The sequence below is a fragment of the Chlorocebus sabaeus genome, chromosome 22 (genome assembly GCF_047675955.1).
Source record: "Chlorocebus sabaeus isolate Y175 chromosome 22, mChlSab1.0.hap1, whole genome shotgun sequence".
Lineage (NCBI taxonomy): Eukaryota > Metazoa > Chordata > Mammalia > Primates > Cercopithecidae > Chlorocebus > Chlorocebus sabaeus.
The window spans coordinates 90103967-90128245 of record NC_132925.1 but is presented as its reverse complement, the minus strand read 5'-3'; the positions used below and the strand labels follow the sequence as shown (position 1 = coordinate 90128245).

Below are 24279 nucleotides of genomic sequence, written 5' to 3'. Positions count from 1 at the left end.
TAGGCCCTTCTACCCTCCCCGAAGCCCGGCTCCCGGGTTCCGCTTCCACAGGGCCGCCCTCTCTCCTCCGAGATCCAACGCCTCGCCCCTCGGTAAGAGGCCCGGGACTCGGCCCACGGCCCCGCCCCCCACTTGACTAGTCCGCTCCTGGAAGGCCAGCTCCTCCTCTCGACGCCCCTGCTCTCTCCACCCAGGACTTCTCGCTGCCAGGCCGGGTCCTCTCACCGTCAAGGCCCGCCCCTTGCCAACGGTTCTCGCCTATTCGCCGAAAGCGCCCCCTCCCAGATTGCCGCAGGGCAGGGGCGGAGACAGCCCGGGCGGTCCCAGGCTCCGCCCCCGGAAGCCTCACTTCCGGGCGCGAGCAACCCCCCGCCCCGCCTCGCCCAGGCGGCAGAGAGGAGACTATGGAACGTCAGGTGAGGGCTCGGCCCGCGGTCCCCGTGGTCCCTGCAGCCCGGGCCGGGCCTGACCCTGGTGTGTCCCCTGCGCAGGTGCTGCTGAGCGAGCCCGAGGAGGCGGCGGCTCTGTATCGGGGTCTTAGCCGCCAGCCCGCGCTGAGCGCCGCCTGCCTGGGCCCGGAGGTCACCACGCAGTACGGCGGCCAGTACCGGACGGTGCACACTGGTGTGTGTGCGAAGGGGAACTGGCTGGCGACGGGGTCGCGCACTGGGGTGGGAAGGAAGCGGGTGTGGAGGGCTTGCTGCTTGACAGTGTGTAAAGGTGTATGTGGAGCCGGCCTGGACTTGGAGGATACACTCCCACAGGTCCCTGCACACAGGTGTGTGGGGAGGCGGGGGCGTGCGGGACGTTATCGGATGGTGCCCATGAGTGCACGAGATGATGGTGTAGGGGTAGAATTCAAACCTGGGCTCAGGGCGTGGACCTTGTAGGGCTCTCTGCCAACACTCCATTCCATACACATGCCAGGCTGCCCTCAAGATTCCAGGGTGGGTGCTGGGGTTACTAGGGGGTTCTCTCAAAGAGGCTGTCAGCTCAGGCTCTGGAGGCCTGGACTAGGGTTGTGGACAAGTGTTGTCCAGCCCGCAGCCAGGGTGTCAGTGTCTGGAGACAGATTGAGAGACTGAGGAAGATCTAGGCCTTCCTGGGTCAGGTGGGGCTGGGGGCAGTAGCCAGGAGTAGCCAAGACAAGGTGAGCAGCCTCATGCCTCCCCTCACAGAGTGGACCCAGAGGGACCTGGAACGCATGGAGAACATTCGATTCTGCCGCCAATACCTGGTGTTCCATGACGGGGACTCAGTGGTGTTTGCCGGACCTGCAGGCAACAGTGTGGAGACCCGGGGGGAGTAAGTTTGAGGAAGGAATCTTGTGAGCAAGGCCACAGCATCTGCAATGCAAGTCTTTTGTGAATGCCCACCATGTGCCTAGAAGGGAGGCCAGGAGCCAGATTCTTGCCCCCTTGGGAGCTCATTCAGTTTCTGGTGACATGGCCTGATAAGCACCGGAGGCTTGCTCCAGACTCACCTGGACTAGAGCCTGTGGTGGCCTGGGGAGCTGGGGAGAGTAGAGTCTCTGCCTCAGGGAGGAAAGCCAAGGTGCTCCAGAAGCTGGTGTGGGGCCAGAGCCTCAGGAATCTCTCCTAAGAGGTGGTGCCCAGTAAGGGAGCAGGAAGGGGTTATTGCAAGATACTCCTGACCTGTGCTACCCCATGTCCACAGACTGCTGAGCAGAGAGTCTCCTTCAGGCAGCATGAAAGCTGTGCTGCGCAAGGCTGGAGGCACGGGCCCTGGGGAAGAGAAGCAGTTCCTGGAGGTGAGTCTACATGGGACCAGGTAGTGGGTGACTAGAGAGAGGCTCTGCCCCACAGATAAGGCTCTGTTAGCGGGCAAACGGCCTAATGCCCAGATGTCCTCAGGTCTGGGAGAAGAACCGGAAGCTCAAGAGCTTCAACCTATCAGCGCTGGAGAAACATGGGCCTGTTTATGAGGATGGTGAGGCATCTGGCTGGTGAGCAGGCAGGGTGGACAGGAGGGGTAGCCGTAGCCCTGGGTCCCCCCCTGATTGGCCCTCCCTGCACCCAGACTGTTTTGGCTGCCTGTCCTGGTCGCACTCGGAGACACACTTGTTGTATGTGGCAGAGAGGAAGCGCCCCAAGGCCGAGTCCTTCTTTCAGACCAAAGCCTTGGACGTCAGTGCCAGCGATGATGAGATAGCCAGGCTGAAGAAGCCAGACCAACCCATCAAGGTGCTCGTGGTCAATCCACGAAGGCCCAGCAGGGCAGCCCTGGGGCTCAGTGTGCTCCCTTCCCACACTGTGCTTGTCAGACCTGGGGAGGCACTAGCTTCTAGGAAGCAGAGCAGGTCCTATAGACAGGCTGGGCATTGAGTATCTTGTGTTCTCAGGGGGATCAGTTTGTGTTTTACGAAGACTGGGGAGAAAACATGGTTTCCAAAAGCATCCCTGTGCTCTGCGTGCTGGATGTCGAGAGTGGCAACATCTCTGTGCTTGAGGGGGTCCCTGAGAATGTGTCCCCTGGACAGGTCAGCAGCAACAGCCTATGTCCCTCCCGGAGTCTGGGGCCCTTCTTGAGCTACCATCCCTTGCTCACTTCTGCCCTGTGATCTTGTTTGCAGGCATTCTGGGCCCCTGGAGATGCTGGTGTGGTGTTTGTGGGCTGGTGGCATGAGCCCTTCCGGTTGGGCATCCGCTTTTGCACCAATCGCAGGTGAGGGAGTGGGGCAAGGCAAGGGACCTTGCAGCCCAGCTGGCCTTGAGACTGAATGTCTGTCTCGCGGTTCCAGGTCAGCCCTGTACTATGTGGACCTCATCGGGGGGAAGTGTGGTAAGTGGCTGATGCCCACCTGTGCTTTGCTGACACGTTGGCCCTGCCAGCCTGCGTGATGCTCTTGTTTCCATCTGGCCCAGAGCTCCTCTCAGATGATTCCCTGGCTGTCTCTTCTCCCCGGCTGAGCCCAGACCATTGTCGCATTGTCTACCTGCAGTACCCATCTCTGATCCCCCATCATCAGTGCAGCCAGCTGTGCCTGGTGAGCTGGAGGTGGTGGGGAAGGGAGGATGGTCAGCAAGAAGACGGGATGGTGGATGAGAGCTGAAGGGCCAGCATCATCTCCCCGTGGGCCCTCAGTAGGTGCCCTTCTGTCCTCAGTGCAGCAGCAGTGTGAGTTCTGCCTGTCCTCTCAAGGCAAGGCCTAGAGGTTGAGAGTGCTGCCATGGAGAGCTTTGCACTGTTGGGGCATGCCACCTTGAGAGAATGCTGATCTGCAAGAATGCTCCTCCCCTTGGCTCTCAACTGCATGTAACCAGGCTCTGCAAGGGGCTGGGATATAGTGGGGAGTTACACAATCCCAGACCCTCCCCAGGAAGAGCTCTGAGCCCCTAGTAAAAGTCAGAGGGACATGCCTATCTGAGGCCCCTTGGGCATCTGGTCGAGGTCACCAGAAAAGAGATATATCAGGCTCATTCCAGTTCCCTCCTCTCCTGGGGCTACCTGAGGCAAAAGGGGATAGGCACGGGGCACTGTGCCCTAAGGGAACTGCCTGTCCCCTACTGGGCCTGACCATTGTGTTCTCTTGCAGTATGACTGGTATACCAAGGTTACCTCAGTGGTGGTAGACATTGTGCCTCGGCAGCTGGGAGGTAAGGCATACCTGGCTGGGTGGGTGCAGTGGGGCCTGTAGCTCTGCTTTCCTGCCATCTGTTGCATCCCGCCCCGTTCTTCTTTCCTAGGTTCCTTCTGAGGGCCCTCCCTCCCTGCTGGGCCAGCCCTATGCCCAGCATCCTCAGGGAGTGGGGCTGTCACCATAGGGAACAATTCGATAGCAAGGAGTTGTAGGACCAAGCTGAGATCAGAGTGGCCCAAGCTGATGATGTGTTATTTCCTGTGCTGCAGGTCATAATTAGATTTTTCTTATTTTTCCAATGGCTGGTTCAAACCAAAACCATGATTCCTTCGAGTGGGTCTCAGGAAGTGCACTAGGTTGGAATGTCACACTTGAGAGGCTCTGGACCCAAGGGCATGATATTATCCTGTCCACCATCCTAACCCCAGCAACCTTTGTCCAGCTCTGAAGTCAGCTGGGTCTTCAGGAGGGTGGCTCTTGGCTGAGAGACTCCTGTCTTGAGTGTTCATAGCTCTGCTTGGATTCTCCTGGAACATCTCAAGGATGAGTCTCTTGTTTTCTCAGGCCACCCGGCCAGTTCCAGGAGTTCAGTGGATGAGGGATAGCCTCTTTGTCTTCTCTTTGGGTTGCAGGGATGCAGTGGTGGGAACGTAGTATGAATCCCAGCTCTGCCCTAAATTAGCTATGTCCTCGGACAGGGTCCTGGCCTCCCTGAGCTCCCATTTGTTCATGGAGGGGTGATTATGTCTGCCTGCCTCATAGGATTATAGTGAGCGTTAAGTGAGTGATGATATTAAAGGGTAGGATTTACTGAGCCCCCTGTGCCAGATGCTGTGCTAAGCACCACAGTGGAGATAAGACAGACAAATGATATCTTGGTTAAAGCACCTGGTACCTACCTGGGCTCAACTGAAGCAACTCAGGAGAGTAAGTGCTTTTCCTCTGAGCACCCACGGTTTCTCTCTGGAGCTCTTGAGCTCTGCCTTCTGGGTCCCCAGAGGCCTCTGCCCCTCAGCCACCACTCAGGCAGTTCCTCATCACCTAGAGTGCCCCCATGTGTGCCACAAGCTGCAGGGGCCCGACTGGTGCCTGAGCAGGGCCCTTGGTGAATTCCCCAGTACCCTAGCCTGCCTTGTAGACTTGACCCTCCCTACCTCTACTGCTGGATGCAGCCCCAGCCCTCCTGTCTTTACAGAGAACTTCTCTGGGATCTACTGCAGCCTTCTGCCTCTGGGATGCTGGTCAGCTGACAGCCAGAGAGTGGTCTTTGACTCGGCTCAGCGCAGCCGGCAGGTGAGGGACACTGATGGTGTTGAGGGGCAGCCCCTGTGGTCAACCCCCAGGAGCCCTGCGCCCCTGAGACATAGCACGTGCATGCCCCTGGGTGAAATGCCCAGCCACAAAGTCTCATCAGCCCCTTAAAACCCTGCCTGCCCATCCTGGACTCATTTCTCCTGGAAGGGACAGGCTGGCTTGGTGCACCACAGCAGAACTCAGGCCTTTTCATCTGAGGCAGAGATGCAACCCCTCCCAGGCATTTCTAGCTGGGGGTCAAGGGGACTGCCACTGGGGTGGGTCCCTGAACACTCTGTAATGGCAGCTGATGGGGACAGGACTGAGCCCTTCCCCCAGGGATGGAGTAAAGGCACCCACAGTGTGCCAGGCTCCTTTTGGGTGTGATATTTGGTGCTCGTGCCAACTCAAAGGGGCTCAAAGCCATTCCTTACCTTGCCCAGGGTCACCCAGCAAGTTGTGATGGTGCTGGGATTTGAACCCAAGCCCTCACGCTACTCCCTGAGTAACCAGCACTGACTAACCATCACCATAGCTGTCCACAGCCTTGGTCTGGCCAGGGCTCTCCAAGACAGTAGAGAGGAGGTAGGGGAGGGACCCATAGGTAGAGGGAGTACTCTTGGATGTGGTCCCACATGTGGCCTCCCCTCTGCTTCAGGACCTGTTTGCTGTGGACACCCAAGTGGGCACCGTGACCTCCCTCACAGCTGGTGAGCAAGGCTTTGGGGATGGTGGTAAGGACAGGGCTGGTGAGCAAGCCTGCCAGGCAGTGGGGGACTGGAGCTTCAGCATGTGGGGCAGTGATGGCATTCTCAGCCACTCAGCACCACTGACTGTTCCACAGCCTTTACTAACAGGTCCCCAAAGGCCTTGTCCATACAGACCCTTACCCAACCAACAGACTAGCTTCCGTGCTCTACTGCCCTTTAGCAGGCTCCATGTGTCTCTGCTCCATGTGTCCTGGCCCAGCCTCAGCATGGCCCCTACCTCTGCTCCTAAAACCCACAAAACTTTCTCTTACCAAGATCTGCCAGAGTCATCTTTCTCCCTCTGCAAACCTTGGGTGCCTGTCTCAGGCAGAGGCAGCTCTGCTACCTCAGGGACCAGGAAAAGCCCAGTGTTGACTCCTGCATCTTCCCCACACTTAGGCCTGGTGATTCTGCCCTTGAGATGTGTTTTGAGTCCTCCACCTGACCTGACTGTACCCGCTTCTCCACAAAGCTACCAAAATATTATTCCAAAGCTACATCTCATTGTACAACTGCTTCAGAATCTGCTTGGACACCACTGCCCCAAATCAGCACACTCCCCGGTCCCAGCTGCCACCCTGCACACAGCAGCCACCAAGGGACAGGCAGATGTGTCTGCATGGTCTGATGTATCTCAAGGTCTGGCAGTTCCCAGCCCAGCCAGTGTCTGTCAGATGAACAAGGGACTGAGAGCAGGAGGCTCATCCAGGGCCATGTGCAGTTGGGCACCTTCTTGGGCACCTTTCCATAGAATCTCCAGCCTGGGACTCTGTTAAAGAGAAGCAGGTAAGAAAGGTGATGGCTCCTGCTAAGCACTTAGTGGCATCTGCCTTTTCCAGGAGGGTCAGGTGGGAGCTGGAAGCTGCTCACAATTGACCGGGACCTCATGGTGGCACAGTTTTCCACACCCAGCCTACCTCCAACCCTGGTGAGTGTCGGTGGGTCCCAGGCTGTGGAGGCAGGGGGTCTGGGCAGGCCGAGCTCACCAGGTCAGGGAATTGGCCCCCGAGTCTGACCATGGCTGGTCAACATACAGATGGGCCAAGACACAGGCCCAGCTTGGCATGGTCCATGAGGGTTTGGCACTCACAGGGACGAACTACTAGGCTAGAATCTGCTCTGTACAGAACAAGGTGCCTGGGGAAGTACCCAGTCCTGGTATTACAGATCTAAGGAGACAACAGAGCCTAAAAGCTGAGGAGGGAAGGGTGTGCCTGTGTGTGATTGTATGAGTGTGAATACCTTGGTATATACCATCCCACAACAGGAAGCCATGCTATACCCTCTGGAGGTGGGTGGAGGGCCCAGCATAGTGAGAGCTGCCTATTTCCCACTGTGGGCAAAAGGGAAGGGCAGGGAGGCAGCCAGGCCACCTGTGACATATTCCTTCCCCTTGGCAGAAAGTTGGGTTCCTGCCTTCTGCAGGGAAGGAGCAGTCAGTGTTGTGGGTGTCCCTGGAGGAGGCCGAGCCCATTCCTGACATCCACTGGGGCATCCGGGTGCTACAGCCACCCCCAGAGCAAGAGAATGTGCAGTATGGTGAGCTGGGCCAGGGGCAGAGGGATGTCTTCTCCAGGTTCCCCAGCACAAAGCCTCTGCGGTGACCTTTGCTACCTCCTGTCTCGCATTGTGGGGTTCCTGGGGATGACCTCTAAGAGGTTTTCTGTTCCTCTTGTGCATGGGCATGGGAAGTAGCATCTAGACATCTGAGCGCCTGCTCTGGGTATCACCTGGGCTCCACCAGGCCAAATCATCTGTGGTGGGAAGACCCAGGTCCAAAGAAAATAGGCTTCATACAAGTCTCAGTGACCACACCTCATCCTGAATGCTGTCCCTGCAGGGTGGGGCTCCCTGACGAGGGCAGAAGAAGCATGAGACTTCCGGGGTCCATGTGTCATGGTGTGGACTACCTTGGCCAGGTCTCTGACCCAGAGGTCAGCCCCAGACCTGCAGCTACAGATGGGCCCTTGGTTGGGGAAGCCCCTAGGCTGGCCTTGCTGACTGCTGCCCTCTCCTTGCAGCTGGCCTTGACTTTGAAGCAATCCTACTGCAGCCCTGCAACCCTCCAGATAAGACCCAGGTGCCCATGGTGGTTATGCCCCACGGTAGGCATCTGGTGTTAAAGAGCCCTTGCCCTCCCAGCCCTCCTCCTAGCTGGCCCTTTCACCCTCTGCTCCCTGTCTGCAGGGGGGCCCCATTCATCCTTTGTCACTGCCTGGATGCTGTTCCCAGCCATGCTTTGCAAGATGGGCTTTGCAGTACTACTAGGTGAGTGAGCAGGGACCCACAGCTCTGTTAGGACTGTGGTGGAGTGAGAGGGGTGGACCTGGTTTGTACAAGCACCATGGGTGCCACTCTAGTTTCCAGGTCTTTCTGTAGCCCAGACCTAGTAACAACTACCAGGAACTGCCGGGGCCCAGCCTCTGGTTCTGTGGCGTAGTGATAACAAGGACTAACTTGGGACTTCCAGGGGAAGGGCACTGTGGTCACTCGGTGGCAGCCTCAAATCTCTGAGTCCCTTCCCCTTGACAGTCTGTGGTATAGCTGGCCCCAGGGCCTACTTCACAGATGTGTGGAAAGGCCTGACTACACTGTCTGGTCCCTCCCCGCCCTCAGTGAACTATCGTGGCTCCACGGGCTTTGGCCAGGACAGCATCCTCTCCCTCCCAGGCAATGTGGGCCACCAGGATGTGAAGGATGTCCAGGTAGCAGGGGCTGGGGCTTCTGGACAGGCTGAAACATGGGCTGCCAGGGGGATGCCCCCATTCAGCTGAGTGGGCAGCTGGCTGCAGCATGCTTTGCCCCACCCTGCAGTTTGCAGTGGAACAGGTGCTCCAGGAGGAACACTTTGATGCAAGCCATGTGGCCCTTATGGGTGGTTCCCATGGTGGCTTCATCTCCTGCCACTTGATTGGTCAGTACCCAGAAACCTACAGGGCCTGCGTGGCCCGGAACCCTGTGATCAACATCGCCTCCATGTTGGGCTCCACTGACATCCCTGACTGGTAGGCATACACCACAGGTCCCTGCCCTTCCTTCCTCTACCTCATATTCTCATGGAGCCCTGCAGGCCTAGAATTCCTGGGTCTGCATCAGCTCAGTGTCTTGCAGGTGCGTGGTGGAGGCTGGCTTTCCTTTCAGCAGTGACTGCCTGCCAGACCTCAGCGTGTGGGCTGAGATGCTGGACAAATCGCCCATCAAATACATCCCTCAGGTATGCAGCCCCCTCCTTGCCCTGTGTGCTGCCCATCCATCCAGAACCCAGGGCCCAGCTCAACACAGCTCCCCACTCCTCTCCGAACACCCAGGTGAAGACACCACTGTTACTGATGTTGGGCCAGGAGGACCGGCGTGTGCCCTTCAAGCAGGGCATGGAGTATTACCGTGCCCTCAAGACCCGGAATGTGCCTGTTCGGTGAGTGCAGCAGGAAGGCCCTGGCAGCTGGTGGGCAGGTGAGAATAGGAGGACCCTCCAACCTTAAATGTTGCTGACTAATCTCTACAGGCTCCTGCTGTATCCCAAAAGCACCCACGCACTATCAGAGGTGGAGGTGGAGTCAGACAGCTTCATGAATGCTGTGCTCTGGCTACGCACACACTTGGGCAGCTGAAGCCCTGCCATTCTGCATGAGCTGATCAGCCTGTGCCACACTTCGCTCTTGGGGAGCTCCAAGGTCTGGCAGGGCAACAGGAGGCTTTCTGGGCTCTGGACTCCACGGATGCGTGGGCAGAGGAATGTGGGCTATGTAGTCATAATAAATTAGGACACAGAGCCTGGTTCCTGCTGGTACTTTGTACCAAGCCAATCCCAACCCCACCTCCCACCCTGGTATGCAGAGACCCTAGGTTCTGGGTGTGGTAGCCACAAGGGCTTCATCTGCCTCCAGTGTGAGAAGAGAAGGAACAGTGAGAGGCTTAGCCTCTGCCTGTCCTGGCAACCCGGACTCTGTACCAGCCTAGCTTCCCTGTTGCAGCCCCTTCCATTAGCAACGACTCTGCACCACCCCTCCCAAGAGTATGTCTGGGGGACTAGTGAGACCCTGCCTTTCCACGGCACCCATGGGCAAAAGTAGTCCCAGGGACAGATCACTTAGCCCAGGGTGTGCTGGGCTCAAGCCACCCAGGCCCTAGCAAGGAGTCACTGACTCATTTCCTGGAAGCAGAGGCTAAGAAGCATCTGTACAGGCGTAAAGAGGAAAAGTGGCTTTATGTCTGACAAGAAGTTTTGTCCTTCCCAAGGCATATGGGGTCAAGGCTGGGCCTAAGCCAGTCTCATGACCTTGTGAATCCAGTCCACAAACACAGAGACACGCGTGAAGACGGCTGGCCAGCGGGACCTTGCGCACACTCGGTTGGGGATTATAATTCCTTCCAGGACCCAGCAGTTGTGGGTAAAGCAGGCAAGCGGGCCCCCGTAGTCACCCTGGCAGGTAGGAGAACTGATGAGGGCCCTGGGCCACAGCAATGACTAGCCCCCTTCATGATAAAATAGTTCATTTCTAGCCCCCTCATACCCTCCCAGGGCTGGCCCAGGGCCCTGCCACCAACCTCACAGGCCCCCACAGGGGCCAACAGTCCATCAGTGCACATCTCGCTCTCCCGCACACGTCCTCGGTGCTTGATGTTACACTCCTGGTTGGAGATGACGTTCAGCGAGGCCACATTTAGGACTGTGTCATTACCCGTACCTGCAGTGAGGGGAATGGGGAGAAGGAGAGGGCCCTGGAGGAAGATCCAAGGCTGGGCTTCCTGGCCATGAGCAGTCCTGTGCACTATGCTCTTACCTTTGGTCTCACCCCAGCCTGCAATCTCACACTTGGTCCCTGGAGGCACCACATACCATTCAGGGGGCAGGCAGATCAGGGCCACACGCTGGTTCAGGGTCACAGATCTTTAGCAAGAATGGGGGCACTCAGGGTCTGAGGCCACAAGGCCCAGTCCCACCTCACACCCTCCCAGGTTGTCCACATACCTCTCCAGCTTGAGCAGGACAAGCTGGGAGCCTGAGGGCCCACACACCATCTTGGCTACTGGGACCCGCTGTAGGCCTGGCTCTCCATGCTGTGGGTTCTGGAACAGGGTGCCCAACCATACCTCATAGCCCATCAGAGGCATATGGCTGGGAGAGAAGCTCTCAGTCCATTGCCCCAAGGCTCACTGGTTAGCTTGCCTGGGGAAGGGGGAAGGTGGGATGAGACTGGGTCCCCAAACACAAGGGAGGCTCACCAGGAGGAGAAGCACTGCCGGGCAGTCAGTATCCACTGCTCCTTCACTAGAGACCCGCCACAGAAATGCTGGCCCTGCCTGGAGGAGTGGGGAATTAGGACAGGGAACAGAGTCCTGGGACAGATGCTAGACCTGCCATCTTCTGGCTAGGACCTCTGGGGGCAGGGATAGATTCCCAACCCCCAGTGGGATAACTACAAAGGACACAACCTTAGCTGCTCTCTGTGGGAGACAAGCAGTTGTGCCTCACCGATTCCGCAAGCTGACTGTCCAGGGTGAGTTGCCCGGATGGCCCCCAACCACACGCAGCTTGGAACGACGCTGATCCAGTCGATCCACCCTCTTGCCACACTTCTCAAACTGCACCTGGTCTGTAGGATGGGATGGGCTGGATGAAACCCAGACTGTGTGGATGTGGTGGGCTAAAGGGCCTGACCCATAACTGGCCCAACTCCTAACCTGGGGGGTCCAGGATTGATGGCGGCTGGTCATCAGCTGAAAGACAAAGTTCACTGGGGTTAAGGGAGCCAGTCTTTGGTGGTGGGGGCTGAGGCAGAATCATGGGGGAAGCATCACTAGTGCTCACCGCAGCGTCGCAGGGCACAGTAGTCGAATGGGGTCCCTGGGTCCATCGTGTAGCACCAGGGCCCATGGCTATCCCCATCTGGGTTCCGGCAGAAGTTCTCCTCCAGTTGTGCGTGCGGTTCAGGGGTAAACGTGAACCTAGGAGCGGGAGCAAAATCATGGCAGAGTAGTGTCAACCATCTCCAGGCTCTGGTCCCAGACACCAAAACATGCCGCCCCGGGCTTAGGGCCCTGGCGGGGCCGGGAGCACCAGGAACTCACTGCGGCTTGTGCGGTGTCTCAGCGGACCAGCGCTGGCACTGGACACCCTTGCGGGTCTTGCTGACCGTGCCGCGGTACTGCTCCCCTGTGCCGTGGTAGCAGTCTGCGGCGGGTGGGGGCAGCCATCAGGCCGAGACCTCGCCCTGGCCCTCCGGTTCGAGGCTTCCAGCCCCGGCTCTAGCCCCCAAGCTTGGGCCTCACCCTGGGGCCGCACGTCGTCTGCACAACGCCGAATCTGGTAGCAAAAGGCCACGCGCATGCCGGGCCGCAGTGTAAAGCACCAGGGCGCCTCTGAGCCGTCGGGGTTCCGGCAGAAGTTCTCCCGAAGGTCTCTAAGCAGGCGCTCCACTCAGTCCTAGCCCGCCAGCCTCCAGCCCTAAGCCCGTGACTACCCTCCTCCCGTCTCACCCGCGGCAGCACGTCCCAACACCCGCCCCCCACCTCACTTGCACGCGTATTTTTCTGGCGTAAATCGGTGCTGATGCGGGATTTGCGCGTCCCAACGCTGGCAAGGTACGCCCGCGGTGGTGGTATTGGCTGTGCCCCGGTAGCCCTCACCCTTCCCGCGGAAGCAGCTGACAGTCGTGGCCTCGTGGCGGGGCTGTGCCTCAGACCCTTCGATGGACCGAGATAGGTCGGACCCCGAGCTATAGCTGAGATCCCTCTGGGGCTGGGACCAAACCCGCCTTTCGCAGGTGTACGGTACTCCAAGGGATATGCTCTCAGGTCACGACCAGCCCCTCTTCCCTCCCCAGTCAAGCCACGCCCCTCCCCAAGTTTCCCAGGTACCCTCGCAGGCCCGGTTCCCGCCGCCTACCGCATTGGGGAAGGTCACAGAACTCTCGCTCGAGCTGCGGATCCGTAGTGTAGCACCAGGGCCGCTCGGAGCCGTCAGGATTCCGGCAATAGTTGTCGTCTAGACCTTGGTCGAGGAATCTGGGGGCGGTAATGGGGCGTGAACAAGACCCTGGGACTCAGGCTTGTCTGGCCCCGCCCAATTGCCCTACACGGGGCCCTGCCCCTGGAGTCCTGGACCTTCCCTAGCCCGGCCCCCTGGGTGCCGACACCGCCTGCGCGTACTTGCCCGGCTCGAAGGGGTGCTGGTGCGGGTGCTGGAGATCCCAGCGCTGGCACTCGCGCCCTGACTCCGTGCGATCCACCGCGCCGCGGTAATCCTCGCCATTGCACCAAACACACGCGGCTGGAGACAAACAGCCAGTGGGTTGGTGGACGGGCGTGGGCTTGTCCCTCCACTCTCCCAGCTTGACCCGGCGCTGCTTACCCTCCCGGCAGGATTTGATGCCGCAGCTCTGGAAGCGCACGGCAGGGTCTGTTGTGTAGCACCAAGGACCTCCGGGGTCGCCATCAGGGTTACGGCAGAAGTTCTCTTCCAGGCCATTCCGGAGCGTGGGCGTGTATCTGAGGGCCCAGAACAGCACTATAGTGTGTGCCGGGGGAAGGCCCCAGGCCGGGATGGAGGGAAGGTGTTTGTCTCACCTGTGATCATTCGGGAACTTGTGGCTCCAAGCCTGGCAGGGCAGGCCATCTACGGTTGTGGCCACGGTGCCCCGGTACCCAACCCCATTGTCCATGATGCAGGTCCGTATGTAGTCTGGGAGCAAGAGACAGAAGATCAATTTGGGCTGAGGTCCCCTATCTCCCACCCTGTCCCTCTCCACCCCTACTCGCCTTTCTTCTGGAAGAGGTCACAGCGCCCAGAACGCCGCAGCCTCGTGTGGGGCGAGTGTTGAGTCCATGGCAGCAGTTGGCAACCATGGCTGCTCACATTGTAGTGGAAGGCCCTGGAGAAGGCACAGGGTAATGCCACAGCCCAGCTTCCCCTACCCCCAGTCTTATCTAGGCCCAGTGGCCACTCACTGGCAGTCCAGTAAGGGCCCACAGCGACCAGCACACTCTTCAGCATCTGCCACATCCTCCTGCCAAGGCCCCGGCACCACTGCATGTAGCAGGTGCTGTAGCTCTGTGCCCCGGAGCACCTGGAAGTCATTCAACGGCGAGCGCTGCCCTGCAGAGTGGGCATGAGTGGGTGCGGGTCAGGTGGGCATACATGTCAGTAATGTGTATTGGTATGTCCACACTTTGTTCATGCAGGGGATCAAAGCTACAAGAGTTCTGGGATGGACCCTGTATGCACTTTCAAGGGCCAGTCTAGCTGCCCTGCACAGATACTTGTGAAAAAAATTTCCCCCTGGGAAGCAGGCCCAGACTTGGTAGTTATCACCGGTGCCTCTGTTTAGTGGCAGGCACCGGGGTCAGATCTAACATGTACGCTCTGTGAGAGCAGTGGATGATGGAGCCTGCCCTATCTCATCTCTCAAATGAGAATGCTAAGGCCCAGAGCCATCACATCACCCAGCCAGGGGCCCTGGCTAGGCATTCAGACACCAAATCTGGGCTCTCACCTGCACAGAGGCATATGCTAGGTTAGAGGGGTAGATCAGGCTCAGGAGAGGTCACTACCTGCTGTATGCGTGCATCTGTGTGGTCCCAACACTGCTTCAGTGCTAGAGCAGACGTGCTAATAGAGGCCTAAGTGGCCAATGTATGTGTGTTTCTAGGGCTTCCCAGCTGTGCTCAAGAGGCCAAGGTCACTGCCCCATGTACACTGAGCCTCTGGCTCCCCAGCTTTTTTCTCATCCTAGGAGGATGGGCCCAACCCCCTCCTGAAGGTAGATGGAGATCAGGGTGGGAGGCACTCACCAGGGACCCCTAAGCATTGGGTCAGAAGCAGCAGGAGTGGCAGCCACTCCATCCTTCTGGCTGGAGGCTGCACTGTGACCCACCACAGCCCCATCCGCGAAGTTGTGAAACCTGTCCCTACGGGATTGGGTGGCTCTGGCTCCACATATCAGGTCAGGGCCTGCTGGACCCTGACCTGAGACCTGGTGACAGGAGCCATGAGGGGCCAGGCCTCAGGTCCCATAGGTCAGTTGCAAGGGTCAGTTACAGCTAGCCCCCTGAGAGGCCTCCCTACTAAGTGGACAGGTGTTAGGAAGGTTTGGTGGGGACACTTGAGGTGCCCTGGGGTTGGGGTGAAACCCCTCTGCAGCCTAGTCGTCCAAGGGCATTGTGAAAGTGAGAGCTGCTAAAGGTCTGGGTTCCAGCCCCTGGGTGACATTAAACTTTTCTGAATTTCAGTTTTTCCCTGTAAATTGGGGAAAATTACTTGCCCCAGCTTCAACACTGCCTCCCCTCCACCCTTTTGCTGCCACCTTATCAGGCCCCAGCTGTAGGCAGGTCAGCCCACACCCGGCTGCAGAGCCCAGGGAGGCCCATCTCACCCGCCAGAAGTGTCATCCCAGGGGTGAGCGAGGCTGTCCACTAGGACTAAATAAGGGTGGAGGTAACAGGTAGCAGGGACTCTGGCAGGAACGGCCTTTCAGACGTTTTAAGGACCGTCTGAGCGGGGCCTCCAAGTATGGGTAGGAGACAGGTGGCCTAGGGATTCCGGTTAGCACTTCGCATTCTGCCGCAGCAGGGCTGGGAGCATCCCCAGAGCAGGCGGAGGTCGGAGGTGGTGTGGCCTTCCGGCAAAGCTGAGGCCTGGAACAACCCTGTGGGAGGCCCTGGAGGGGATCCACTAGCGGAGGCTGGGCTCGGGCCAGTGCGCGTGCGCGGCTGGAGGCGCTGCGCGCGAGCGTGCGCGTGATTTGGCCCTGGACGGACGCCGTAGCCAAGAGGTTGGGCGGATGTTGTGAGCCGGGTCGCGGCGGCCGAGGCTCGGGGTGAGTGAGGGGCGGCTGGGCTCTGAGCCTGGCGGCTTCTGGCTGCTCCCTTCGCGGTCCAGGCTAGTCCAGTGCGAGGGCAGCTGCAGCGCAGGGATCGTGGTGCTAAACTCCGAGCGGGAGCTGTTCTGGCAGGTCCTCTGGAGCTTGGGGCCAGGCGGGGGCGACTTGGGGGAGCCATGCCCCGCCCTCGCTGTCCTTGGGCTCCCTGACGGAGTAGGTTAGGTTTTGAGCCCGAATACCCCGGCGGGGCTGGATGGGATAGCCGTGACAGGGAGTCCCCGGGCGGGGACAAGGTCCGTCTCTCACCTGGGTCCTCAGCAACTGACACCCGGAGTGGGTGTCTCGAAGGTTTGTTCATCAAATGAATGACTGCGTTTAATCAGACCTTCAACTACTCTGGTAGTGAAGGGGCACCGATCACGGACTCCCACCGAGGGCCCGAGGTCGGGAAAGCCACCTTCCCGAGGGGCAGGCGTGGTGCAGACCCACAAGGGTTTGTGGCGGGAGTAGAGGGTCTGTTTGGGGTGAGATAAGAGACTGAGCTGCAGAGTAGGGAGTACTGGCCAAGGCAGTGCTGCAGAGCGAAACTCTAGACCTGCGCTAATAGAACTTTATATGGTGATGGGAATATCCTACCTTTGTGCTGTCCAATAAAGTAACCATTAGCCACTTGCGGTCATTGAACTCTTGAAATGTGGCTAAGGCAACTGAGAAATCTAATTGTTAATTTTTACAACTTTAAATTTAAGTAACCTCATGTGGATGATGGCTGCTGTGTTGGACAGCACAGCTACACATCAGTGAGGCCAGCACCAGGGACTCAGTACAGGTTCTGGAGCAGCTGCAGCAGCAACATGATATGAGGGATAGATGCACTAGGAGGACCAGTGGAGTTTGCCATGAGGGCTGGGCAAAGGTGGTGCTTGGATGAGGTGGGAGGCCCCATGTGTGAGTGGAAACAGGGGAACTATCAGGACCATGGATAAAAGAAGGGAGGAACCCAGGGCTGAGGAAAGAGCCTCCAGCCTTGTGGGGAGTAAGTGGGACTTATGGTTAAAGATGGCCAGACCAGTGGTGGTCTGCACTTGGGGGAATGTGTAGGACTCTCGCTTCTGGTTGTGAGCTGGACTCAGGATGGCTTACAACTGAGATGGAAACGGGCTCTGCCCCAGGACACCTCACTTTGGACATTTTGGTCTCATTTCCACAGAGCTGAGACATTTAGTTATGGTTCAGCAAAAATGTATCTGGTACCTGCTCTCTGCCCAGCCCTGTGCTGGGCACAGGGACACTGGAAAACAAGAAGTGGTCCCTGTCACATGGGCCTAGATCCCGGCTACCCTCCCTGTGTAGGAAGCTGGGAGCCCTGCATTCCCCTGTCCTGTGTGTTAATGTGCATGCCCCTGGCCTCACCTGCTCCCAAGCCTTCCTGCCATGGCAGGACTGAGGTCAGGTTTGGGGGCCCCTGGCTGGCCCTGAGTAGACAGGCTCTGTGTCTGGCTCAGCCTCCAGGACCACTGGCTGCCCATGAGAGATGAAGGATGGCATCCAAGGGGGCCGGCATGTCTTTCTCCCGCAAGAGCTATAGGCTGACCTCAGATGCTGAGAAATCCAGGGTCACAGGTAAGGGCTGTCAGGGAAGGAAGGAGGCTCCTCTTGTTGGGAGGAGAAGGAAGGGACAAAGGCCTCAGGCCTTGCTGCATCTGTGGCTGGCCTAAATCCAGAAGTCTCTGGGGCCTGCAGGGGCCAGGAGCTACACTGATCATGTGGCCCTTTTCTCCCTTCTGACTTGTGGCTCAGGCATTGTGCAGGAGAAGCTGCTGAATGACTACCTGAACCGCATCTTTTCCTCTTCTGACCATGCACCCCCAGCAGCCACCAGCAGGTATGGCTGGGTGGGTGGCCTCTCCTCACTCCGCTGGACCAGACCAGAGCAGGGAGGCTGCAGCTGTAGGGAAAGGGAGCCTGGGCTCTGGACAGATAGGCTTAGGCTCTGTTCTTACTGTGCTCCTGGCTGCAAGATCTCTGGCCAGAGAGTCTGCCTTCCATACTCTGTCTGCTTCTTCCTGTCTCCAGGCAGTGCTAGTTCCTTCTGAGAATCAGGGAGCAGAGGTCAGGGAGCGGGTGCACATTCATGCCCAGCTAGCACCTGGCACCTACTCCACATCCAGCATCTGGCCTTGCATGTACCTGCCCACACCTTGGCCTCAGCCTGGCCCCTTGTAGCTTCTGACTGATCTTGTAAAGAACAAACCCCTCCAGGGCCTTTTCTTTACAAGTTTAATACTTTAAAGTGTAGTCAGTATAAAAGTTATAAGTACATTTTGGCAGAAACTTAGAGGGCCAGGCACAGTGGTTCACACCTGTAATCCCAGCACTTTGGGAGGCCAAGGTGGGTGGATTGCTTGAGTCCAGGAGTTCAAAACCAGCCTGAGCAACATGGCAAGACCCCATCTCTACAATAAAATATAGAAATTAACTGGGCATGGTGGCGTGCACCTGTAGTCCCAGCAATTAGGGAGGATGATGTGGGAGGATCACTTGAGCCTAGGAGGTTGAGGCTGCAGTGAGCTGGCCTCTGCATGCCGCTGCACTCTAGCCTGGGTGACAGAGCAAGACACTGTCTCAAAAAAAAGAAGGAAAAGCACCTACTGTCTTGTTATTTTAACATGACCATTCAAATGTGATTCTTTTCTGTTTTCTTTGTGTTACATTTTTAATTTTTAATTTTTGTGGGTATATAGTAGGTATATATATTTGTGGGGTACCTGAGATACTTTGATACAGGCATAGAATGCATAATAACCACATCATGGGAAATGGGGTATCCATCCCCTCAAGCATTTATCCTTTGTGTTATAAACAATCTAGTTATACTCTTTTAGTTATTTTTAAATGTACAATTATTATTTACTGTAGTCACCCTGTTCTGCTACCAGATAGGTCTTATTAATTCTATTTTTTTGTACCCATTAGCCATCCCCATCTCCCCACAAGCCCTACACTACCCTTCCAAGCCTCTGGTAACCATCCAGTACTTTGCCTGCATGGGTTCAATTGTTTTAATTTTTAGATCTCACAAGTAAGTGATAACATGCAATGTTTGTCTTTTTCTGCCTGGCTTATTTCATTTAACATAGTGACCTCCAGTTCCATCCATGTTGTTGCAAATGACAGGATCTCATTCTTTTTTATGGCTGAATAGTACTCCGTTGTGTATATGTACCATATTTTCTTTATTTATTCATTTGCTGATGGACACTTAGATTGCTTCCAAATCTTGGCTATTGTGAACAGTGCTGCAACAAACATGGGAATGCAGATATCTCTTCGATATACTGATTTCCCTTCTTTCAGGTATATACCCAGCAATGGGACTGCTGGATCTTATGGTAGCTCAGTTTTTAGTTTAGCTTTTTTTTTTTTTTTTTTTTTTTTTTGAGACAGAGTTTTGCTCTTGTTGCCCAGGCTGGAGTGCAGTGGCATGATCTTGGCTCACTGCAACCTCCACCTCCCGAGTTCTAGCGATTCTCCTGCCTCAGCCTCCCGAGTAGCTGGGACTATAGGCGCCTGCCACCTTGCCCGGCTAGTTTTTTGTATTTTTTAGTAGAGACCGGGTTTCACCGTGTTAGCCAGGATGGTCTCGATCTCCTGACCTCGTAATCTGGCCGTCTCGGCCTCCCAAAGTGCTGGGATTACAGGCTTGAGCCACCGCGCCCAGCAAATACCTTTTCATATGCCTGTTTACCATTCGTATGTTTTCTTTTTTTCTTTTTCTTTTTTTTTTTTTTTTTTGAGACGGAGTCTCACTTTGTTGCCCAGGCTGGAGTGCAGTGGCGCGATTTCGGCTCACTGCAAGCTCCGCTTCCCGGGTTCACGCCATTCTCCTGCCTCTGCCTCCCGAGTAGCTGGGACTACAGGCGCCCGCCACCGCGCCAGGCTAATTTTTTTGTATTTTTAGTAGAGACAGGGTTTCACCATGTTAGCCAGGATGGTCTTGATCTCCTGACCTCGTGATGCGCCCGCCTCAGCCTCCCAAAGTGCTGGTGAGCCACCACGCCTGGCCCATTCGTATGTTTTCTTTTGAGAAATGCCTATTCGTATATTTTCCCCATCTTTTGATGGAATTATTAGTTTTTTTCCTATAGAGTTGTTTGCGTTCTTTATATATTCTGGTTATTAATCCCTTGTCAGATGGGTAGTTTGCAAATATTTTCTCCCATTTGTGGGCTGTCTCTTTACTTTGTTGATCATTTACTTTGCTCTGCAGAAGCTTTTTAACTTCATGTCTGTTTTCTTTATCTCATAATGTATGTAGTTCAGATTATGCTGTATAGAAAACTTTAAAAAAATTTGTCACCTTCAGTTCTTAAAACATTTTTATTGAGCTATGATTAATATACAATAAACTACACATATTTAAAGTATACAATTGGATAAGTGTTAACATATAACCCTTGAAACCATCACTACTATCAAGGTAATGGACATGTCCCTCACTTCCAAAAGTTTATAGAAGTTTGCATCCTATTTTTATCATCAAATGTTATCCCGTGAGTATTTTTCCACATTATCAATTTATCTTACTGAGCGTCTTTAGGGCCGGGGGTCTGCTGTGGCCCATACAACTGCCCTAGTTTGGAAGGACTTTTGCTTTTATAAACAATGCTGTGAGGATGCCCAGGGCTGGAGTCGTGTGGCTAGAGTGTTTGAACTGCAGTCACTTTTAAGACTGTTGCCAGGTTACTTCTTCAAAGGATCAAGTAGGTTCTCCCTCCCTGCATTGAGGCACGGTTGTCCCTGTCTCTCACCCCCTCAGCAGCCTTAGCTGTTCTGTCTTTCACGACTTCTGCTCTTTAGGCAGGTCCAAAAGGCAGCATCATTACCTGTTCCATTTAAGTAGCTGTGGTGGTCAGAAAGTTCCTGCTTGCAGAGAGTTCCTGCCCACCCCCACCCCATACTCAGTCCTGGCTTGTTCCCAGAGCCATCTGATCCCTACCTCATGTGATACCAGAGATGGTCCTGCTGCTGCTGCTGCTGCTGTGGCTGCCAGGAGAGAGAGCAGGTGGTAGGGCCATCAGTCAGTGGTTATGGGGTTTCAGGGCCCTGAACTGGGGCCTAGGAGATCCAAAAAGGTCAGGCAAGTTGCTAGTCTTGGCCAAATGGGCAGCGGTGCAGGCACTCAGTGGTGGCTGTCTCAGGCCGACTGCCCACAGATATGTGCAGTCTGCTCTCAGGATCAGGCACACGACTTTTGGGGTCTGGTACAAGAGTAGCCGTCCCAAGTGTGGGCTTGTTAAGAATTGTTTTCTTTTGAGACAGGGTCTCGCTATGTCACAGTCATAGCTGACTGCAACCTTAAAGTCCCCGGCTCAAGGAATCCTCCCACCTAAGCCTCCCACATATCTGGGACCACAAGCACATGCCACAGCACCCAACTAATTTTTTTTTTTTTTTTTTTTTTAAGAGACAGGGTCTTACTGTGTCACCCAGGCTGGTCTCAAACCCCTGGGCTCAAGTGATTCTCCCACCTCAGCCTCCCAAAGTGCTGAGACTACAGGTGTGAGCCACCATGCTTGGCCTATAACTGCTTTTGAGGAAGGCTGCTTTATCCTTGGGCCCACTGGGGTATTCAGAGATGGGGTTGGCTTTAGCCTTCTATGCCGCTAGCTGACCACCCCGACTGCATAGCCACCACCTGGCCTTGGCCTGGGAATGAGCAGGAGTGGGGAGGGGCCTTTGTGCATCTCCGCTCCTATAGCTCAGGGCTGGGAGTGACTTACACTGGGGGACTATGTGATCCCTGAGCCTGGATAGTGGCTACCTTGTCAGGGTGCTTTGTCCCATCTTCGTCCCCTTCCAGAGCCTTCTGTCTGTGTGGATGAGTAGGGAGAAACTGGCATTAAAGGTGGAAGAGCAGGTGGTGGCAGCCTGTGGGTAGCCAGGTATGTAATGGGCCTCCGTTCTGCCTGAGTCCTGCTGGTTACCACCACCTCACTCCCTGCTATTCTTGGGAGCTGAGCTCAGGACAGCACTGACTGGCATTAGACAGTACCCTTTTCCCTCTAGGCATGTGTGTTGAGAGGATGAGGGGGCCACCCAGACAGATTTTTCCCAACTCCTTTGGCTCGAGTAGGTGGGACATGTGCTCTGCTGACCATTTATGGACTGGTGGGTAGAGCACAAAGCCATCCAGCAGCTCAGAGGGCTGAGCCTTTCATACTTCCAGGACATGTCCCATTCAACACAGACTCCCCTGGCTGGGTGGTGGCGAGACTGGAATCTGCCCCAAAGGGACCACAGGCCTAGGGGCAAGGGCTGGACTAGGTAGCCTTGGTACTGACCACTTTGGGAACCAGCATTTCTCCCAGCCTTCTTCTTCCAGACATCATCAACACAGCCACCATTGAGAGTGGGCAGGTTATGTGCTATGCAGACAGCACATGTTATTCCCTGGGCTCTTCACAACATCTCTGACATAAGCCATTATTCTGTTTTTACAGATGAAGGAATTAAGACTTAGAGAGGGCTACTATATAGTATATAAAATATGTATGTAGATACTTATATGTAAATATAATATACTACATATGTATATATGTGTACATATATATATATATTTTTGGAGACTTATTTTTTTTTTTTGAGTCTTATTCTGTCACCCAGGCTGGAGTGCAGTGGCGCTATCATGGCTCACTGCAACCTCTGCCTCCCGGGTTCAAACAATTCTCCTGCCTCTGCCTCCCAAGTAGCTGGGATTACAGGTACACACCACCAAGCCCAGCTACTTTTTGTGTTTTTAGTAGAGTCGGGATTTCACCATGTTGGCCAGGCTGGTTTTGAACTACTGACTTCGTGATCTGCTCACTTCAGCCTCCCAAAGTGCTGGGATTGCAGGCATGAGCCACCACACCCGGCCCCTATTTTTTTTTTTTTTTTTTTTGAGTCTCACTCTGTCCCCCTGGCTGGAGTGCAGTGGCGCGATCTTGGCTCACTGCAAGCTCCGCCTCCCGGGATCATGCCGTTCTCCTGCCTCAGCCTCCTGAGTAGCTGGGACTACAGGCGCCCGCCACCGCGCCCAGCTAATTTTTTGTATTTTTAGTAGAGACAGGGTTTCACTGTGGTCTCGATCTCCTGCCCTTGTGATCCGCCTGCCTCAGCCTCCCAAAGTGCTGGGATTACAAGCGTGAGCCACCGCGCTTGGCCTATTTTTTTTAACAGTCCTGAAGTGCACCAGGTTGAACCGATTATACTTTTTTTTTCTTTTTTGGAGATAGAGTCTCACTCTTGTTGCCCGGGCTGGAGTGCAATGACACGATCTCAGCTCACTACAACCTCTGCCCCACCAAGGTTCAAGTGATTCTCCTGCCTCTGCCTCCCAAGTAGCTGGGATTGTATGTACATACCACCACACCCAGCTAATTTTTGTATTTTAGTAGGGATGGGGTTTTACCATGTGGCCAGGCTGGTCTCGAACTCCTGACCTCAGGTGATCAGCCTGCCTTGGCCTCCCAAAGTGCTGGGATTACAGGCATGCGCCACCATGCCCAGCCTGGACTGGTTATACTTTTGAATTTAGTGGAGAATTCAGCCTTCTGACCTCCTGCGTGCCAGAGTCTAGGACTAGGCACAGCCCTTTTTCTGGAGTCTAGGCAGCCACACTGTGAGCTCAGGGGAAAGGATGGGATTTAGTGTCATCTGGCTGATTTCAAGGACTTGTGGATCCCTGGCAGCCTCTCACTCTCCCCAGGAAACCCCTGAACTTCCAGAACCTGCCAGAACATTTGGACCAGTTGCTACAGGTGGACAATGAAGAGGAGGAAAGCCAGGGTATGTGGCCGCCTCTGTAGTGGGGTTGGGAGCTGCAGAGCTGGGACCTAGGGGACCTGGAGACATCTGGTGAGCTCAGGACACCTTGTGCATCCTTTCAAATGCTCTTCCCTGCCTGATCCCACCTCTCCCCTTTTCAGGACAGGTTGAAGGGCGGCTTGGCCCATCCACTGTGGTCCTGGACCACACAGGTGGCTTTGAGGGGCTTCTCCTGGTGGATGATGACCTGCTGGGGGTGAGTGAGGGTGAGGTTTGGAGACCCAGGTCCAGCCCCTTCTGACACAGCCCCAAGCTCCTCCTGATGTGGCCCTAGTCTCTCTGCTCATCTTGATGGGGCTGCAGCCAAAACTTGCCCTGACATGACCCCAGACCATTGTGTTCTCAGTCCTCAAACTCTCCCACCAAAGCCCTGAAACAGTCTTGATGTGGCCTCAGCCCCCAGCCCTTCCCAGCACAGCCTTGAGTCCCTCTCTCATCCTGCCCTGGCCCAGGATCCCTCCTGATACAAGCCTACCCCCTCCCACCATCCTCAGGCACAGTGCAGTGTTGGCCACCACAGGCAAATACCACCAGGGCTGGCTCAGTTGGGGATGGGGTCTTTTTCCCCTGGGGAGATGCTCTGTGTGCCTGGGACCAAGCCCACCACCCCTCTTCTTCACCTAGGTGATTGGACACAGCAACTTTGGCACCATCCGCTCTACCACATGCGTGTACAAAGGTGAGACCTTACCCTGCTGTGGCCTAGGTAGTTGGGAGAAAGTTTAAGGGCCCAGGCTTGAGGCAAGAGGCAGTCTTTGTCCACCTCGTGGCCCTAACTCAGCTCTTTCCAGGGAAATGGGTCTACGAGGTCCTCATCTCCTCCCAGGGGCTCATGCAGATCGGCTGGTGCACCATCAGCTGCCGCTTCAACCAGGAGGTACAAGTTGGGGAGGGGACCCCTCCCTGGGCCCAGGGAGAGCTTCTCCTGCCGCAGGCCTCATCAGGT

At 55.9% G+C, this 24279-nt stretch overlaps 3 protein-coding genes across 10 annotated transcripts in view; 2 read left to right on the top strand and 1 right to left on the bottom strand.

Annotated features, from left to right (window-relative positions):
• Positions 1–295: 295 nt before the first annotated feature.
• Positions 296–9415, top strand: APEH (acylaminoacyl-peptide hydrolase). Of its 2 annotated transcripts, XM_038003910.2 has the most exons (22): positions 296–416; positions 492–624; positions 1179–1305; positions 1678–1771; positions 1875–1950; positions 2041–2204; positions 2363–2500; positions 2594–2685; positions 2762–2802; positions 2886–3007; positions 3557–3617; positions 4797–4894; positions 5553–5604; positions 6483–6571; positions 7044–7182; positions 7665–7748; positions 7831–7911; positions 8260–8348; positions 8458–8648; positions 8755–8857; positions 8952–9058; positions 9149–9415. In XM_038003910.2, exons 1-22 carry the CDS (start codon positions 405–407, stop codon positions 9252–9254), a joined length of 2199 nt encoding a protein of 732 aa, XP_037859838.2. In that variant the 5' UTR covers positions 296–404; the 3' UTR covers positions 9255–9415. The 2 variants fall into 2 exon arrangements, with proteins under 2 accessions (XP_037859838.2, XP_037859839.2); XM_038003911.2 differs by lacking the exons at positions 296–416; positions 492–624 and adding an exon at positions 663–778.
• Positions 9416–9831: 416 nt separating this feature from the next.
• MST1 (macrophage stimulating 1) lies at positions 9832–15330 on the bottom strand. Of its 5 annotated transcripts, none has more exons than XM_007984257.3 (18): positions 14437–15330; positions 13594–13741; positions 13405–13517; positions 13213–13327; positions 12998–13134; positions 12796–12916; positions 12533–12651; positions 12162–12330; positions 11917–12047; positions 11716–11818; positions 11456–11592; positions 11329–11364; positions 11120–11240; positions 10870–10947; positions 10616–10762; positions 10428–10534; positions 10192–10331; positions 9832–10066 (listed from the first exon to the last, which is right to left on the bottom strand). In XM_007984257.3, the coding sequence occupies exons 1-18, from the start codon at positions 14528–14530 to the stop codon at positions 9905–9907; spliced, it is 2178 nt and encodes a 725-aa protein (XP_007982448.1). In that variant the 5' UTR covers positions 14531–15330; the 3' UTR covers positions 9832–9904. The 5 variants fall into 5 exon arrangements, with proteins under 5 accessions (XP_007982448.1, XP_072866274.1, XP_007982444.1 ...); XM_073010173.1 differs by having other exon boundaries at positions 10616–10713; positions 10870–10943; positions 11716–12047; positions 14437–14618; positions 15018–15324; XM_007984253.3 differs by having other exon boundaries at positions 10616–10713; positions 10870–10943; positions 11716–12047; positions 14437–15324.
• Positions 15331–15367: 37 nt separating this feature from the next.
• RNF123 (ring finger protein 123) overlaps positions 15368–24279 on the top strand; it is a 32669-nt gene continuing 23757 nt past the window's right edge. Inside the window, exons 1-7 of one of the 3 annotated variants that reach the window (XM_007984252.3) lie at positions 15368–15461; positions 16970–17087; positions 17265–17349; positions 23215–23294; positions 23435–23529; positions 23958–24012; positions 24125–24210. In XM_007984252.3, the coding sequence (XP_007982443.1) occupies positions 17006–17087; positions 17265–17349; positions 23215–23294; positions 23435–23529; positions 23958–24012; positions 24125–24210 (483 nt within the window). In that variant the 5' untranslated portion in view covers positions 15368–15461; positions 16970–17005. The other 2 variants (XM_038003906.2, XM_038003905.2) reach the window with 2 other exon arrangements.